Genomic DNA, 17,345 nt, shown 5'->3' with positions numbered 1-17,345 from the left:
ACAATCCTACATGCCAATACTTTTCCTTGATTGTTCCTACAATGATTGTGTGCCTATATTCTTACCTTGGAATGTTGTTTTTCACTTTCAAGGATGACTACTAAGTCACAATGAGCGAATAATGGTGTTGGAAGTGTCATTTCCCAAGAGCAAAGACCTTCAACTATTATTCCATGCAATCATGGAAGCCTAGAGGGCTTCTTAAGATTGATTAAGCTTAATACATACCTAATTGGTGCACTAATTACAAGATGTAGATGTTTCAATGAAATGGATTACTAGATAAAAAACATGGCAATTAATTAGAGTGGAAAAGGTATATGGAGGGAAGTGACTCATAGTGGAGGCAAGGGAAAGAGAATGAGAACCATAAGGTAGCTGCAAGGAAGCACCAAAGACCCTTTTAGAATCAGAGGTCTTACCTTTCTATGAATTAGCAACCCGTAAGGGCTTATAATACCATAATCATTTAGGCATTGGTGTAAAATATACAATAGTTGAGCCTAGATTAAAAAATATAACATAGTGCAACTAAGGACATCTCGTATTGCTAGAAAACTTAACAATGTGAATTTACAAATAGATGACTCCCCAATTCCTTTGGGGTTTACATTACCATCACCATGATCACATTCAAGGATGTCAAGAGAAAATGAAGCATTTGAGGAAATTGTTCAAATAACATGTTAGAACAAGAGGAAGTGGGGTCAACCACTCAAGAGCATGTCAAGGTGACTCTAATCGGGATTGGCTCAACACAGTGGACGAACCAATTATGGAGCAAATGGCCCAAAGGGAAGTGGAACTTGAGAGCGAGACCAAGATCAAAAGTGAGATTGAGGAAGGCTTGATCAAAGAGGCTGAACAAGAAGGAAATTTGAAGACAAACGAGAGATCGAGATCAAGCAAAAAACTAAGGGACCCATGAAGCAAGAGGTCGGAGCCAAGATTGAGATCAAGATCGAGGAGAAGACAAACTTGACCATAGTGGTTGAGCTATGTTTGTTTACGTAACAATGGGTGGCCATGTTAGTGCCAAAATGTTGTGATGTTGGCTTAACCACGACTCCACATGTAGCAAATATATGACACAGTTGGGCTTCCAACATATGCAAACATAATCTACAGATAACAACATTGTTGGCATTTTTATTTCGTTGTAAATTCTACAACATCCATCAAATATGCAGCATAGCAAGACACTTTATGAATTGAACTGTGGGTTTGTTTAGAAGCAAGATCTCTTATGAGGGTCATAACAAATGCTTCTCAACCTTTACATAATCTTAGCTTATGAGAGTCATAACAAATGCTTCCCAACATTTATATATAATCTTAGGAACTTGCATGCATAACATTCATTAAACCTCTTCGCCAATCACATGGTAGTAATAAAAAGTGAGTATTTATTGTGTCACTAATAGTTTAGCAATGTCAAAAAATCCCCTTTATATTTTGAAAGCATTACAAAAACTATTAAGTAGAGGTAAAAAGATTTCTTACAGGAAGAAATCAAATGTCTTGATGAACATAAAATATCAATTTACACCTATACAAGAAGCCTTCTGAAAGTGTTAGCTATCAATGCCACAATCCATCATGAAGGTTGATAGTGTACACTACAAGCTCTTGATATTTGCTTTGTATAGTGAATTTATCAATAACTTTGATGATGAATTTTGTTTGTTGTATATAATCACCTAAGAACATTTTTTCTCAGTAACTAAGCAGTACAAAACTCAGTTGTTTAATACTCCAAAGCCGGCATACCTACGTATCGTCCAAATAAAAGATCTTAAAAGATAATTTGGGCTTTTGAGCTTATTTCCTCAAGAATCCTTCTCTTCTTTTACATGATGCTAAAAAGCAGTTTTTTCTACTATTTGTTTACTTCTTTACATGAAAACCTCTGAGTTTCCCTATCTTTCGGTCGAATAACAATACTGTGCTCACACTTTCTACGACCATAATTAACTGCAATAAAAAGAAATGTTTTCTGTGTTTAAAGAAATGGTTTAAAAAAAAAGAATGCTGATTATAACAAGTATTAATTGTGTACCTGGATGCATGCATAAGAAAGAGCCATGGCGAAATAGAAGTTCGCATTCCCTGTTCCCTGTAAATCATACATTAATATGGTTAGGTTGATGATTTTCATGATAAAGAAGAAAACAAAGTTGAACTTTGTATTCATATTTTCAAAACTCTGCCAACATTTATTATGTTTCTCAAAAATCACGAAGATGAGAAATAAATTAAAAATGGAAAAGGATAAAAACAACATTTATGCATTGACTGTTAAAATAAATACCCTCCATATCCACAGGTTGAACATAACAGGACTTAGAAGTGCTATCCCAAAATATCCATATAATAGAAAGAACATGAAGCGCATCTCTGTAAAAAGTATAATCGAGGAATAACATAAATACATGTTATCTTTAGTGAACAAAGATCCAATAAGAATATCTATATATAATGTGTATGTATTATGTGTATATTATCATGCCAAACTTCACTTTGTATATGTATTACTACCTGCAAGTTCATTTATAAAGAGTGGAGCCAATCCAAAATACAAAGCAGCATCACCAACCTGTCACAAGTAGAGGAATCTGTCATTCAGATTATGCATGAAGAGTTGTATAAAAAACACAAAATATCCAAAATAGAATCCTCTTACTTACAGAAGGATAAGACTTCAACATGGCAGTGATACAGCAGAAAGTAAAGGCGAGAAACAATGGTCTATGATGGAGCCGAATAGTAAGAGGCATGATCATGAACAGTACATTGGCATGGAAAACCAAGAGAAAGAATGTCCTAAAAAAGTCAAAGACCTCTGTAAAAAAATACCTGCAAACGGAAGAGGTTTCATATGAATCAGAACTCTGAAACATGAATACTGCTGCAAATTGTGCACTTCTGTATAATTAGTTTGATATTTTTATATCGCACACAAAACCCCACCAGAAAATGCCGAGGTTGGGTGAAAGGTCATCTACATTCAAGATGAAACCATAAGTCCTACAATGTCAAAATGAAAATATATAGTTAATATATTAGCTCTATTGTTTTGCTTCTAGTTAAGAAATCACCAGTATATGACAAAAGACATTATAAAGGTGAGATGTTATGTCCCTCATACTCGGATAACATCTTCCAAACTTCATCAGCTCTTCCAAGTGAAATAATGCACAGCAAAAGAACGCATCCCCACCACAGGACGGACCAGATTATCACATCTTGAAGAATGTTGACTTTCAAATTGTAACTAAAATCTTTCAAAGAGCTTTCTTTATCTGTGTGAGTTCCACTTGAATCAGTTTCAGATGTCTCAGATTTTGGAATAGCCCCTATGAACAACTTGTTTGGTGGGTGATCAATTCCAACAGCCATTGTCAATGCTACCTGTAAATGACCATGAAACAAATGCATATATAAGAGAGAGAGAGAGAGAGAGAGAGAGAGAGAGAGAGAGAGAGAGAGAGAGAGAGAGATCACAAGTAGCCATCTATACAATATTCCACAATCAAATTACTTTCAATAAAGAAAAAATGAAACGCATAATTACAGGAATGATTAAGATTGCAGGATAAAGAGAAAAATGTGTGGCTGCAACCCATCCAAACGTCGCAAGCGGAACATTTCCTGCAACAAATATTTACATAGGAATTGACTCTTGCCATATGCCTTGGTATCAGGTATGAAAGGAAGAAATGTGGAATCCCCACCTGCTACAGCTCCATACAACGACAGAATTACCATGGCATTCTCAATAGGGGAAGTACACCCTCCAACACAACTCACTATAGTGAATGGGTTCCACAGATATACTATTGCTGCTATATCCCCTATAGAAATATTTGTTGTATCTGTAAAAGAAATAAACTCATGTTCAGTCTTTTCAGACAGATGAAGGTATTCAGACAAAGAGCCATCCATTCTCTGATTGTCAAAACTCAGTGGCACTACCTATTCATCCTTTCCATTACATACATTGTAACTAAATCAATTCCCTTATTTACTATACTCACAAGTTCATAATGAGGAACTGACATTCTAAGATATCAGTTAAGCTTATTTGAGGCCTTTCAGACAGGGAAAAACCACCAAAATACCCTTAACATAATCATTATTAACCAGAAATAAGTGCTAGCTTTTCAAAAAATACCAGAGTATTTGTTTGCAATAAACTTTTACTACTATATAGGGATACTCTAGTAATTTTTAAAAATCTTGGGAAATATTCAGAAAGTCAGGTATTTTCATGTTTTACTCGGTGGCTCTGTGTAATTAAAACCCTCTGGAGTCATCATTCAATGTCTAACCTCACTGAGGTAGAGATAAGATAACATTTATGTTCAATAAGAAAGGAAACATTTTCACAGAGCTGATAAAGAATTACCAGTCTAGGATACCTGTAAAGATTAACCCAGACTGAGTCAAACACAATGATAAGAATTGATTTGACTGGGCACACTGCATATACTTTCCGATTCTAACTAAGAGGAAAGCCACAGCACAATCTGCACATACAAAAATAAAACTGTGGTCCACTAATGCTGTAAGCAAACATGAAAGGAAGTAATGAAGAATTCTCTCAGTAAGCAAAGGAGTTTTAAATACCTTAAAATGAATGACTTTCCTCCACTGCATCATAAAAGAGATCACACAACCAGCCATTCAATAAAAATATTCTTGATAATTTATTTGAATAGGTTCAAAGAGAACAATATAGAATCAATGAAATCTTTATTTTCCTTTACAAAAAAGGGTTTCGGCTCACCCATCTGCTGTGAATGGACCAAGCATAGAAAGTAATAATGGTGATGCGTGATAAACAGACCCTGCACAAAAATCAAGCTAAAAATACATTAATTTGCTTCAGAATCAAGCGCCTAAAAAATAATTCCTACTACAGTATTCTCCTCCCAAGACTTTTCTTCATTCACCCATAAACAATTTGTATACTTTAACTTAAAGTAGTGAGCACACGCACACACACACACATATACATATATGTATTCAATGTTTGGAAACATTACCTGCATAAGGAGAGTTCCCAGCCTGCTTCAGCCAATACCCTTCTGCTACTGCATCAGAAAACACACGCCATATGAATGCTTTCATTTTACGAGAGATTATCTCTATACTAATGTCCAAATAGCCAGAATAATAAATCACTAGTAATTGCCACTAAAGAAGAAGTTAATATATGGAATATGTACAATTCAGTAGAGCCTAGTCAAAACAATATGATTTCGTATTTACAAATACTTCCAAATAAGAGAAAAACAACATCATTCATAATTCCTAAACATTATCCTTAGAAATCTGGATCTTATATATCATGAAAATAATCTCTTATCGAAAGGGAAAAATAAAACTCAAATTTCTTAGTACTAGTTGTAGAAGTGGATAGAATCACAAAAAAAAACACAACCCTCTCCAAGGAAATGACATATTCACATCTCTTAGTACTAATTGTATTCTAACTAGATTTAAGACAAACTCACATCTTTTTGTAATACTGGTATTTCCTTTAAAAAACAGGATTTACACAGCTCAATTGATGTTTGAAAATACATTGCCGAGACATACAATGTTTATACACATTAAACAAGGAAAAAAATGCCAAATATCACTAAGGAACCATATCTATGGAGGACAGGCAAGAAAACTCACATCTCTTGATACTAGTCGTAGGTGTTGCAATCTCTACACGATGACCGATCAATGAAGGTGCACCAAGAAGAACGGAAACTATGCGAAGAAGAAGAGCGGAAGCCCACACAGCTCTCAACAGATATCTCTGTTTCCACCCACTCTCTGTTTCCAGCCGTCTCATCTCTTCAGTCCTTTCTTTCTCTCCGTATATATGTGCAGCAAATTTTCGATACATTCGTACAGATTCAGAGAGAGATGCAGAAGAGGCGGAGAGGATCAAAGCAAAAGTGGGAGCATTTGCAGAGAATGCGAGGCCATCCCCGTCGTCTGCATTCGTCACTGACAGAGATGGAGGAGCCTGCTTGTTAGAACAAGCTTTTCTTAATTACAGAACATACCCCTCTAGCTATTTTATTACAATCTTATCTCTAATATCAATCGATGCCCTCGTCCCAATTACTCTTGTGTGTATTTTTGTCTCTATGTGCATGCATCTATCGATCGATCAATATGTATGTGTATGTGTATGTGTATGTGTACGTGTATGTGTATGTGTACGTGTATGTGATAATGTATATGTATATGTACATATATGTACATGCACATGTTGAGAATCAAACCCAACTTCCCAAATGTAATGGCTTTCACACTAGTAGTGGACACAACATGCTGGTTTTGTAAATAGTAGAAAGGGTTGTTGCCTTAGGTTAGTTGGTATTTAAACCAACCTTTTTGTAACTTAGATGATGTTGGATGTAATTTTATCTCGTGACTAATATAGCTTCTTGTTCTCTATCTCTCTAAGTTCTCTCTCTCTCTCTCTCTCTCTCTCTCTCTCTCTGTTTGTCTTACACACACACAGTTCCTTCCGCTGCACAAGATCATCTACAGTCTCCATTTCTTTACATGGTATTAGAGCACATGGTTGTCTTATCAAGTTTATTCGATTGTGTTGTGTCTCATGCTGACAACAGAAACAGAAGCGACTCAACACCAGGGAAGAAAAACACCACCATGAATGCTCATATGGGAAGCGCTCTTCCTATTGAGAAGCTAGATAGGATGAACTTTGCATCTTGGGAATACAAGATACACCAATACCTTGTTGGTCAAGGATATTGGAGCTATATTGAAGGAGCTCAAGAAACCCAACCCAACCCCACACAACATGGGAGCAAGCGGCTAGTCGTGTGATGTGGCCTAGCATCATGCGTCCATGACCACATGCTCGGCTATATTCGAGAGGCAAAAATGCCAAAAGAAGCTTGGGGCAACCTCAAGATGATATTCGTAGCCAACACGGCTGCACAAAAACTTCAACTCCGTCAGGAGTTGAATAATATACACAAAGGGACATGTCAGTCACTAGCTACACCTTATAAATCAAGGAGTTGTGCGACGTCCTTGGATCGATCAATGTCATCATTCATGATAATGAAATGGTGCAAATATGCTTCAACACCTTGATTCGGCACGATCAGATCGGCCATTCTTGCAAGGGAGAATCCTTCCTCATTTTTCGACTTGTAGTCGATATTGTTGGTTGAAGAAAACCATGTTCGATCAAGGAGCAATGGACTAGATGGTCAAATGTTGTACTTCTAGTTGGACTAGGGAGGAGGCCGACTACGACGAGGCCGACATGATCGGCTGACCCAAGAGCGCGACTCCCACCATCAGACTAGGAACACACAAAGGGAGTTTGCAGAAGGGGGAGCCATCCTACTGGACCAAGTCGCCAAAACAACTCGATTGAATGCAGGTACTATGGAAAATTCGACCACTATGAAGAGGAGTGCCAAAAGAAGAAACGAGAGTTGGTTTCCGACCTACCGACAACTCACTAACTATGCCTTGAATTCCGACTATGACAACCATGGTGGAATGTTCGTAATGAGGCATAAAGCACACTCGATGTCAGTCAGTATAGGGTCCGATCAACACCTCTTCTTTAGACAATGTATGGTTTGTTGACTTTGATGCATCCAATCATAAGACGTCTCACGAAGATTGGTTCTAGGTGAAAGCATGGGAATGGGAACAATTAGATGTGACCTTCACATAACTAATTTATGCAAAAAGCTAGTACATGTAATTGGCATATTTTGGCAATTTTAGGGATTATTAGAATGTGATCTCAAATAAAGACAAGCTAAAGTGTGAACCATAAATGGTAATATTTCTATCCCCATAATAAATGACATGTATCTTTAAGATTTTCCCACTAAAAATTAGCTATAAAAAAAACTACTTAGTTGTGGTCATTTTAGCTACATGTTAGCTATAATAGTGTTTCCATTCACATGCTTTCACCCTTCAGAGAGTTGAGAAAGCCCGATCGACCTGACTATGTCGAAATTGGGGATGACACAACTCACCCCATTCGGCATGTCGGAAATGTCCCATTCGGGAACAACAACAAACAACCCTACCTCAAGAACGTTTTGCATGTCCCGACCATCACAAAAAATCTGGTCTCAATCGGCCAGATAGTAGAACAAGGCATGCAAGTTCGGTTCAACAATGAAGGGTGCTTCATTGAAAAAGACGATCAGCTCGTAGTTCACGGTCGACGAGAAGGTTGAATGTTCATCCTCGGGTCGAATGGGATGAAGTCGGCCATGTTTGCGAAAGGCCTCAAAGTCGACACCAACTTGAAATTGTGGCACAAAAGAAATGGCCACATTAACCTCTAGAAGCTCCAGAACATGCAAGCGACAAGAGTCATCATCGGGCTCCCAAATTTTATAAAAAAGAGAGAGCACGAGTATATGTGAAGTGTGCTAATTTGGCTAACAACAACGACATCCATTCCTGACAGAGAGGAATGTAAGGAAAGGAGTCTTGAAGTAGTCCACTACGACATTTGGGGACTGGCTCACACAACCACATTCAGCAGTTGTCGATATTATGTCACGTTCATCGACGAATTCTTTAAGCACACTTGGATCTACCTTATGAGGCAGAAGAGTAAAGTGTTTAGACACTTGCAAAAATTTAAGAATGAAGTCGAAAAAGCCACAAGTCGGCACGTCTGATGCCTTCGATCGGATGAGGGTAAGGAGTACTTCTCGGACGAATTCACAACTTATCTCTCAAAATGAAGGAATTCGATGAGATTTCTCATGCCGACACACCTCAACAAAATGGAGTGGCCAAACGCAAGAATTGCTATGATGACTATATAGCATATCACTATGCCTTTATGATGAAGGTGGCAACAGTCCAAGAACCGGAAAATTTTTCTGAGGCAGCCAAGGATCCCTGATGGGTCGAAACCATGAACGAAGAGATGCAGGCTGTACGTAAGAACGAGACATGGGATCTTGTTCCCCACACACGACATAAAAAAGAGATCAGTTGCACATGGATATATAAAGTGAAATATAATGTTGACAACTCAGTGAACCGTTACAAGGCAAGACTCGTAGCTAAGGGATACACTCAAATACACAGAGTTGACTACGAGGAGACCTTTGCCCTAGTGGCAAAGATGATGACTATTCGAACAATCATTACTCTCGCAGCTGCTAAAGGGTGGCACCTCCATCAAATGGACGTGAAGAACGCCTTTCTTCAAGGCGAATTAGAAGAGGAGGTCTTCATGATTCACCTGGGTTTGAATCGACCAAACAGTTAACATTAGTTTTCCGACTCAAGAAGTCGTTATATGGACGCAAGCAAGCACCGCATGCTTGGCATTCAAAGATCACCCAATATCTTCACCAAATTGGCTTCCGAATGTCAAAATCAGACAACTCCCTCTATGTGAGCATGTAACTTCGATGATGTTGCATGTAATTTTATCTCTTGACTAATATAACTTCTTGTTCTCTGTCTCTCTGTCTCTGTCTGTCTGTCTCTCTCTCTCTCTGTTTGTCTTACACACACACACAGTTCCTTCCGCTACACAAGATCATCTACAGTCTCCATTTACTTATAGTATGTGTGCATGTATATGTATGTATATGTATACTATGAGGAATTAACTTGCCCATGTTAGCAACTAATGCTTACATTTCGTATGCAACTACAAAAAGACATTCTTTGTAGCCTCATTATAATGTAGCCTGACACACTTGATTTGAAAATGAAACAATATCATAGACCTAGATATATATAATGCGCAACATCAAAACAAATGTGCTTTCTTTGTTTCCGTAACATTTTGTTAACATGGAAACTTTTCAAATGAAGTTCAACTTTTTTGCTACCAATTAAACACAATCACAAAGTCACGTGCATGGAATGCAAGTTTCCTCAAATCAAATAATGAGATGTTGAGTTTTACGTGTTGTAGGTTAACTTTGTTAATGCACGAGACCTTTGTTAGCTACCTAATTACATGATCCTCTAGAATGATTGTATGTTGACATGCAAAAGAATGCCTCAAGTTTTTCAAATGTTATTTATCATAATTATCGAGTGAATTAGGGATCCCTACCAGTCACAATAATCAAATCATGATACAAGTTCCACGATATTTGAGATGATTCATGTCACTTACCAATGGTTTGGAGACATTAGATTTCCATGTGAAACCAATAGTGAGTTGATCTTGTAAGCGCGACGCAAAAGAAGTTCTTATCAAGGCTCCATACAAGTGAAAAAAGTTGTCTTCTCATAGTGACATTCTTTTGTGTAAGCTTAGCAAGCCATCGCCGAAATGATTGATGTCTCAAACGAATGTCGCCCGAGGGAAGGGAGTTGGCTCACTCCCCGTGCTCACGATAAAGAAAATCGGATAGGACGAGCAGTCTGAGTCAGATCGAGGATATGAAAACAATGTTATGAAAATTGATCAATATCTACATCAAGAATTCCCCGGGTTTGAGTAGGATACCCAAAACTTCCCTGTGGGTTTGTTATCCTCAACATCTCATCATGAAAGAAGTGGCCCACGTAATGCTCTCGATGAGAAAAAATGTTCATATTCTCGTGGAACATGTTCAAACCTCTTTCCTTAAGGCCCAAAGGAACCATGTGGTATCCACTACTTGAATTTATATCTAGCAAAAGTTGCCACCATGAAATTGATCTATTTTCCTACTTCTTCGGAAATTGGAGAAAAACGAACCCGACTTCAACAGAAACAAGAATTTCAAATCTTTACTCTAAACTTGACAATGAGATATTTGAATATGCATCCTCTGGATCTAGTGCCCTTGGATTGGGAACAGAAACGAATTCTTTGCCAAGCTTGATAAAAAGGGACTTAACTTCTCTCATGATCAACCATCTTGAGGAGGGAGGTCTATTGATCATTGTATAATCCACGTGAAGCAACACATGTTGTTCCTTGTGGGGAGAGGACATTATGTAGAGAATCCTCCATGAATGAACACGGACAATTCCTCATGTAAACTAAATCAATGTTCAAAGCATTTGTAGAAAGCTTGGAAGAAGGTATGGTGAGCCACATTTCTACTTATGTTGCCCCAACCCCATCAATCACAAACAAAGGGGTTGTTGTTGGACCTCATTGTCACCAAACCTAGCTAAACTCGAGTCCATGCTACCCGAGATAGGCTCTATGCCCAGTTTAAAAATATTTACGTATATTCACACACGTCCACATAACAATGATAATTAGCTTCGTTTAGCTCAAACCAGACCCTTAACCATGGTTAATGGTTTATGGGTTTGAATATATTTAAACAACTCTTCCACCAAACCTAATCGTTGCACGAATTTCTCTCACAATCACAATGTGCAATCTCAATTACAACATTTCTTAATAAAGTTCTTGAACATCAAGACTCACTTTCACATGTATTACATGAAAATGCTATAATTTTTGGTCTCATAGGTCATATTTGACCTATGAAGACAACAATAAATTATATATATGTGTGTATCTATCTATCTACCTTGTTTCTTAGGTGATGCATTGAGGATGAATTGGCAAGATGCTAATATCCTCATGGGCCTTAACACTTCTTTGAACTCGCTTGCAAAGTTGGGTGTTGAGGCATCATGTCATCGTCACCCAAGTATGCAGATATGCAACATGTAATGAAAACCTAGCAAAGGCTAAATGTCACTTAATTTTTATATTATGCTCGGCATGTAGAGTAATTTGTAAGAAGTATGATGACTTGTTAGAAGAACATGATATGGCATCATCAGCTAAGTACGTAGATATGTAACATATGTAATGAAAACCTAGTGGAGGCTAAATGTGAGTTACTTTTGTATGCTCAACATATAAGGTAATTTGTAAAGCATGATGACTTGCTAGATGAGAATGATAATTTAATTGACATACTTGAATCTCCACCAAGAAATAATAAACCCCTTCTTACATGCGTGCATTATTTTTTCACTCTAAGGTCAAATTTGGCCTTGAAAAAATATCTATTCTCTCCTCAGACCCAAAATACACAAAATACCATAACAATTACTTGCTCTTCTTGTGCCTCTCAATATTCCACAATTAGAAGTTTGATAGTTGTCTCAAGAAAGAACAAATTTACATTCCAAGTCACATCTTTGATTACAAGGCATTGCATCAAGTTTTACTATGGTTTAGGTTCTTGACTTCTTGTTGTCTCTCCAAATCTTGCCAAATCCTTTAAAACTCGGTCACTACTACCTCCTTCGGATTGTTTATTGTTATACCATAACTTTATTGACCAAATTTATGACTAATTTTAATGGACCAAGGGTAGGATGGTCAAGAAACTGTAAATCCTAGTATTCGATACAAACCCATATGGACCTATGGTAGATGGGAAAACACAGTAGTCTAAGAGCCTTAGGTGTTAAGCTATATAAAGTGAATTACTTTGTCCTTTGTCCAAACTCTATTGGTCAGGTGAAGCTCTCCTTTTCACATCCATTATTCGAAACCAAGGTATGGCATAGGATAACATTTGGTGGCATGGGACACCAACAATATTTTATGTTCATCTCATGACCTTTGCTTGGGAGTGGTTGGTGTGGTTAAGAACTGTTAATCCATTCTTCTCATTAATCTCTTATACTTTTCCTCATCATTAGTTTGATCTATAATATTTATGCACTTCAAGGGTTCTATTGTTAGTCAAGCCAATGAGTTTGGTGGTAATCTTGGGATAAAGAGAGGATACACATTCTTGGCCAATCAATACGACTAGTGCATAAACCACTTTAGAAGATTTCCTTATAATACAAAATAACACAAATGAACAAATTTACAACCAGCCCTAGGCCATTATTTTGTTAAACTATCTCTCAATGCAGATGATTCAGTGCTTTTCTCTTGGCATGCAAACACTCTTCAACACTTCACATCATGGGGCATACAACTCATGCAAATGGGTTAAGAGATGTATCGTGGGAACATTACTAGGGGTCAAACATTGATGACATTCTCATGATAAATGTAAGTTCATGTACTATTAGGCATAGTCACAAACAAACGGAATGAGGATGCAAGTGAAGGAGATTATTGTGGAACACCCTTTTAGGTCATGTTTCAGGGATCCAGAGAGCATTAACACATAATGATCACCATCTTTCCCTTTTCATCAATCAGAAGAACAGGAAACCCTGCATTCTCCTGTTTCAGATGGGAGTGGGACAAACATAAAAGCATCAGACATGTTTCTACATAAGTTCACAACAATGCTGTCAATGCAATGACGATCAATCAGCATTCCATGTTGCATGATATTATGCATATATGCATACACAAGCACCTTGTACAAAAGAGTACCACAAGAATGTGATGTTTATAGATGACACAAAAATGACAAGTCCACGATCCACAATTAATTGCAATGGATTGCCATCTACAATAAAAAACTATGACCCTATCCACGAAGTTCCATTATGTATCACAATTCAGGACTTGTCTAGGTGAGGCATGGGTGCACTGAGTAAGTAATAGGATGCTGAATATTAGAACAAACCAGGCAAACCATTTGGCATTGAAAAGCCCACACAATGTCGCAACAATTCAAGTTACTTCAAACAAACAAAAATTGGCGTGAAATTTTAAAAGAGTTAATAGCAGAGCAGGAAAACAGCATCAAGCTGACACAGAAACTATCCGAAAGCCGCACATACCTGATGATCATTCAGTAACTAAGGCTACAAGTATACAAAAACAGAGCATATAAACAACCTCCTATACTGTCCGATACTTGTACAAAGTCAATCGAGATAGACCAATGGTAAGGTTATCATGACCACAAGTATATGGTGAAAGCTCGTTGCGAACACGCCTCATATCACATCAGTTCATGCACACAAAACTTGTCTTTCACAATTTGCAGAGAATGTTCTACACATTCAGAATCAATCTGAAAGACAGATGCAACAAAGTGCATGAAAGGAGGTTGACTGCCTTAAGTGATTGATTTCATATAATTCATCAAAACCAATAAGGCATTGATTCTCTGCCAGAAGGATGTATACAGGGCATTTCAGTTTTAGAGTCCATCACTACTGGATGGAATTTACAGTATAAGATTTGACAATATGCCACATCCGTCATTCCTTCACAGCATGCCCACAAAGGGGAACCATTTGGGCATGCAGACTACCCAAAGCAAGATATCCACAGAACTAACTGACCTGAAGCAAGATTGACGCCTCAATACCACAGCAGAACCAATCATGAAATGTACCTCATTTGGTGCTTACCATCCTGAGCAGATTATACAATTGAGAACATGGCAATATGGAATACATATATGACATTTGATGCAGACATATATCCTGCACCTTGTGTAGGAAGACAAAATAGTTAGCTTCGCAATATGAGAGAGAGTGTGTTCTTCACCAATGCCATGTGCGTAAACCAAATGCACAATAACAAAAATAGAGCAAAAACTATTTCTATTCTCAGAAAACTAGGAATTTCCCAGCATATTTGCACTCTGACCTGGACCTAAGGAAGGGGACAAGGAATCATGCAGCTTCTCTTTCTGTCCCTGCTGTTCATTGTCTGTTAGATATAAGAAGAATGATACAGTTTACTGTTGTGTGTCTAACGTAATTGCATGACTCGGACAGAAAAAGAGGAAGAAGAAGAAGAAGAAGAAGAAGAAGAAGCAGACGAAGGGGAGGAGGAGGATTTTCTAGTTTCTTTAGGCCTTTGTTGAATCTCTGAACGTTCGTCTTGTTGTTCATCTTCACCAAATAAGAGATTCCGATGTAGTTGTTTGCCTATTAAAGGTCTGGTTTCTTGCAGACCGGAAGGCCATTCATGGAGTTCTACAGGTCTAGTTCCATGCAGATTAAGAGGATTCTGATGAAGCTCTGCACTCGGTTCATGACGTTCATCTTCACCAAATAAGAGACTACATTGGTGTAGTTTGCCAAAAGATCTGTCTTCTTGCAGATCCATATGTACCTGATCGACGACATCTGAAGGCTCAGCCTGCAGTACATCTTCCCCAAACAAGTTCCTACGATTGCATTGTTTACCTAATGATCTGTCTTCTTGCATATCATCTGGTCCATGGAGATCTGCATGTACATCTTCATTAATTAAGAGCCTGGAATGGCCTTGTGTGCCTGAGGATCTATCTTCTTGAAGAGTATCCATAGGTTCTTGCGGGAGATCTGACGATTCACTGTCACCAAATATGAGCTTCCTGGGGCGCTGTTTGCCTAAAGGAATAATACGATTCTTGGAGCTCTTCTTGGGAGCCATGGGAGGAGGAAGATTGGAGATGGCAGCCACCTCTGGAGGTGTTCCTGGCTCGTCAAATAATTCCCAAGAACTGCTGGGAGAAGGCAAGCTTTTCGAAAGCCTGCCAATTCTACCTTCTTCTTCACCTCCATCATCAATATTCTTTAGCTGCATTGTGTAATTAAGCAGATCTGCCATAGCCACTGGTCGATTATCACTTTTATCGTCATCTGTTGTTGTCTGCTTCATCATCTGAGCAGGCTCCAAAGTATCAGTTAATTCGTTTTCATCGTTCTTGTCTGTCTTGTGATCCATTATGGTAATTGCCTTTGCCATATCCACAGTTTGAAGCATTCCACAGTCTCTTTCATCACCATCATCACAAGGATTATCTGTCCTCTGATCCATCGAGTGAAGAATCTCCACCGTATTCACTGCTAGAAGAATGCCGTTGTTGTCTCTTTCATAGTCCGTCTTACGCTCCATCAGGTAATCCATATGTACCGTTTGAAGTATCCCATAGACTCCATCATCATCCGTCGTCTGCTCCATATCGTGAAGCATGTCTGTCACATCCACTATGTGAGACATTCCATCGCTTTCACAGTCTTCGGCATCCTTGTCCTCTTCGTCTTCTTCTTCTTCTTCGCCTTTTTTCCTCTCCATCGCGTGAAGGACCTCTGCCATATCCATAGTTCGGGGCAAGGGCAATCCATCGGCCTTCTCTGGCTCTTGCTTCCGCTCCGAGTATTTCTTTTTGGAGAAATGAGCAGAGAGAAGAGATCGCCTGGGCCGGGAGATGGAATCAGTGGAGGATCGGGGACTGTCGATCCATGGTGAAGGAGGGGAAATAGGGCTAGAGCTTACCGCCGCGACGCTCCTTGCGGGTGAAGCCATCGCGGAGCAGACAGGCAGATGATATACAGAAGGAGGGAGAAACCCTAACCTGTCTGCGTCTGATGCATAAGAAGAAGTTAAGCTCGGCGAGGAGAAGGAAGAGAATCAGGAAACCCTAATTCTCGTTTAACAAGATACAAGACGAGGAAACCCAGAAAAGAGAAACCCTAATCCAAAACCCTCAAAGAGAGAACCCTAACCCTATTAGCAGAAAAAAACCCATAGGTTTAGTTTAAAGGAAAACTAGACTCTTTTGTCCACAAGTTTAACAAGATACAAGACAAGAGAACCCAGAAAGAGAAACCCTAATCCAAAACCCTAAAAGAGAGGACCCTAACCCTAACCCTAACCCTATTAGCATAAAACCATCCATAAGTTTAAAGGAAAAACTAGACTCTTCTTGTCCATAAGCTTCTTCCCCGGCCATCGGGCCCATGAGTTTTGTCCCAATGTCCCGTGAGTTTTGTCCGGCGCCCGTTGCATTGGGTGTCCATTCCCTCATGATTGATTCGCCCAGCCCAGGCCGTCCCGGACACTTCAATCAAAATGGCGTGTTGCTGGACACTTTGCATTAGATAGTTGCGCTAGCAAATCACCTCCCCCCGAACGTCTCCTATCAACCCCTTCTTTGTCACACGCAGATCAGAACACTGAGACATGGTGCAAATTGGCCCATCCAGTATGTTTTGATGTGGCATCATTGGCTTGCATCCATTGGTTACCCTAAACCCACCCATGCATGACTTGGGCAAATCAGCTCCCCTCCAATGTCTCTTGTTATTCAATCAACCCTTCTTTTGTCACATGCGGATTGGAATGCCCACACATGGATGAGCCTATTAAGTATACACTCCCTTTCATATGTTTTTCCTTACCACATTGACAGACCTTTGCTCATACACAAACTTGCATTAACTTGTTGCTACCTCACATCCCCGTGCTCATCCAAAGTGATCGAAAAACACTCCCCCAATATATGTGACGCTAACTTGTTGTCTACATACAACTTATGTATCCATCATTATTCAATAATTTGTTGAATTAAACCCGGAAAAGCAAATCGAGCAAAAAGCTTCATGTCTTGCAATGCAAAAATGAGTGGAGATTTTAATGCGTTCCTCTTGACGCTTCAACATTCATACACATATCTACG

The 17,345-nt window shown here is 38.7% G+C and overlaps 2 protein-coding genes across 3 annotated transcripts; both read right to left on the bottom strand.

Annotated features, from left to right (window-relative positions):
• Positions 1-1,635: 1,635 nt before the first annotated feature.
• LOC147860445 (uncharacterized) lies at positions 1,636-5,997 on the bottom strand. 2 transcript variants are annotated; one of them, XM_087324840.1, is made up of 14 exons: positions 5,689-5,997; positions 5,049-5,096; positions 4,790-4,850; positions 4,630-4,653; positions 4,422-4,549; positions 3,735-3,875; positions 3,575-3,651; positions 3,149-3,411; positions 2,971-3,027; positions 2,688-2,856; positions 2,539-2,596; positions 2,312-2,397; positions 2,060-2,116; positions 1,636-1,974 (listed from the first exon to the last, which is right to left on the bottom strand). In XM_087324840.1, the coding sequence occupies exons 1-14, from the start codon at positions 5,903-5,905 to the stop codon at positions 1,888-1,890; spliced, it is 1,473 nt and encodes a 490-aa protein (XP_087180966.1). In that variant the 5' UTR covers positions 5,906-5,997; the 3' UTR covers positions 1,636-1,887. The 2 variants fall into 2 exon arrangements, with proteins under 2 accessions (XP_087180966.1, XP_087180967.1); XM_087324841.1 differs by lacking the exon at positions 4,630-4,653 and having other exon boundaries at positions 4,422-4,529; positions 5,689-5,780.
• A 7,678-nt stretch (positions 5,998-13,675) lies between these two features.
• LOC147860444 (uncharacterized) lies at positions 13,676-16,523 on the bottom strand. Its single transcript, XM_087325096.1, has 2 exons — positions 16,497-16,523; positions 13,676-16,359 (listed from the first exon to the last, which is right to left on the bottom strand). The coding sequence occupies exon 2, from the start codon at positions 16,190-16,192 to the stop codon at positions 14,648-14,650; it is 1,545 nt and encodes a 514-aa protein (XP_087181222.1). The 5' UTR covers positions 16,193-16,359; positions 16,497-16,523; the 3' UTR covers positions 13,676-14,647.
• Positions 16,524-17,345: the final 822 nt, after the last annotated feature.

Source organism: Azolla caroliniana, unplaced genomic scaffold, assembly GCF_043228905.1.
Source record: "Azolla caroliniana isolate FFs.n. ecotype wild unplaced genomic scaffold, voAzoCaro1.0.p SCAF_9, whole genome shotgun sequence".
NCBI classification, from domain to species: domain Eukaryota; kingdom Viridiplantae; phylum Streptophyta; class Polypodiopsida; order Salviniales; family Salviniaceae; genus Azolla; species Azolla caroliniana.
The sequence above is the reverse complement of the archived record's forward strand: the minus strand, read 5'-3'. Positions and strand labels throughout refer to the sequence as shown.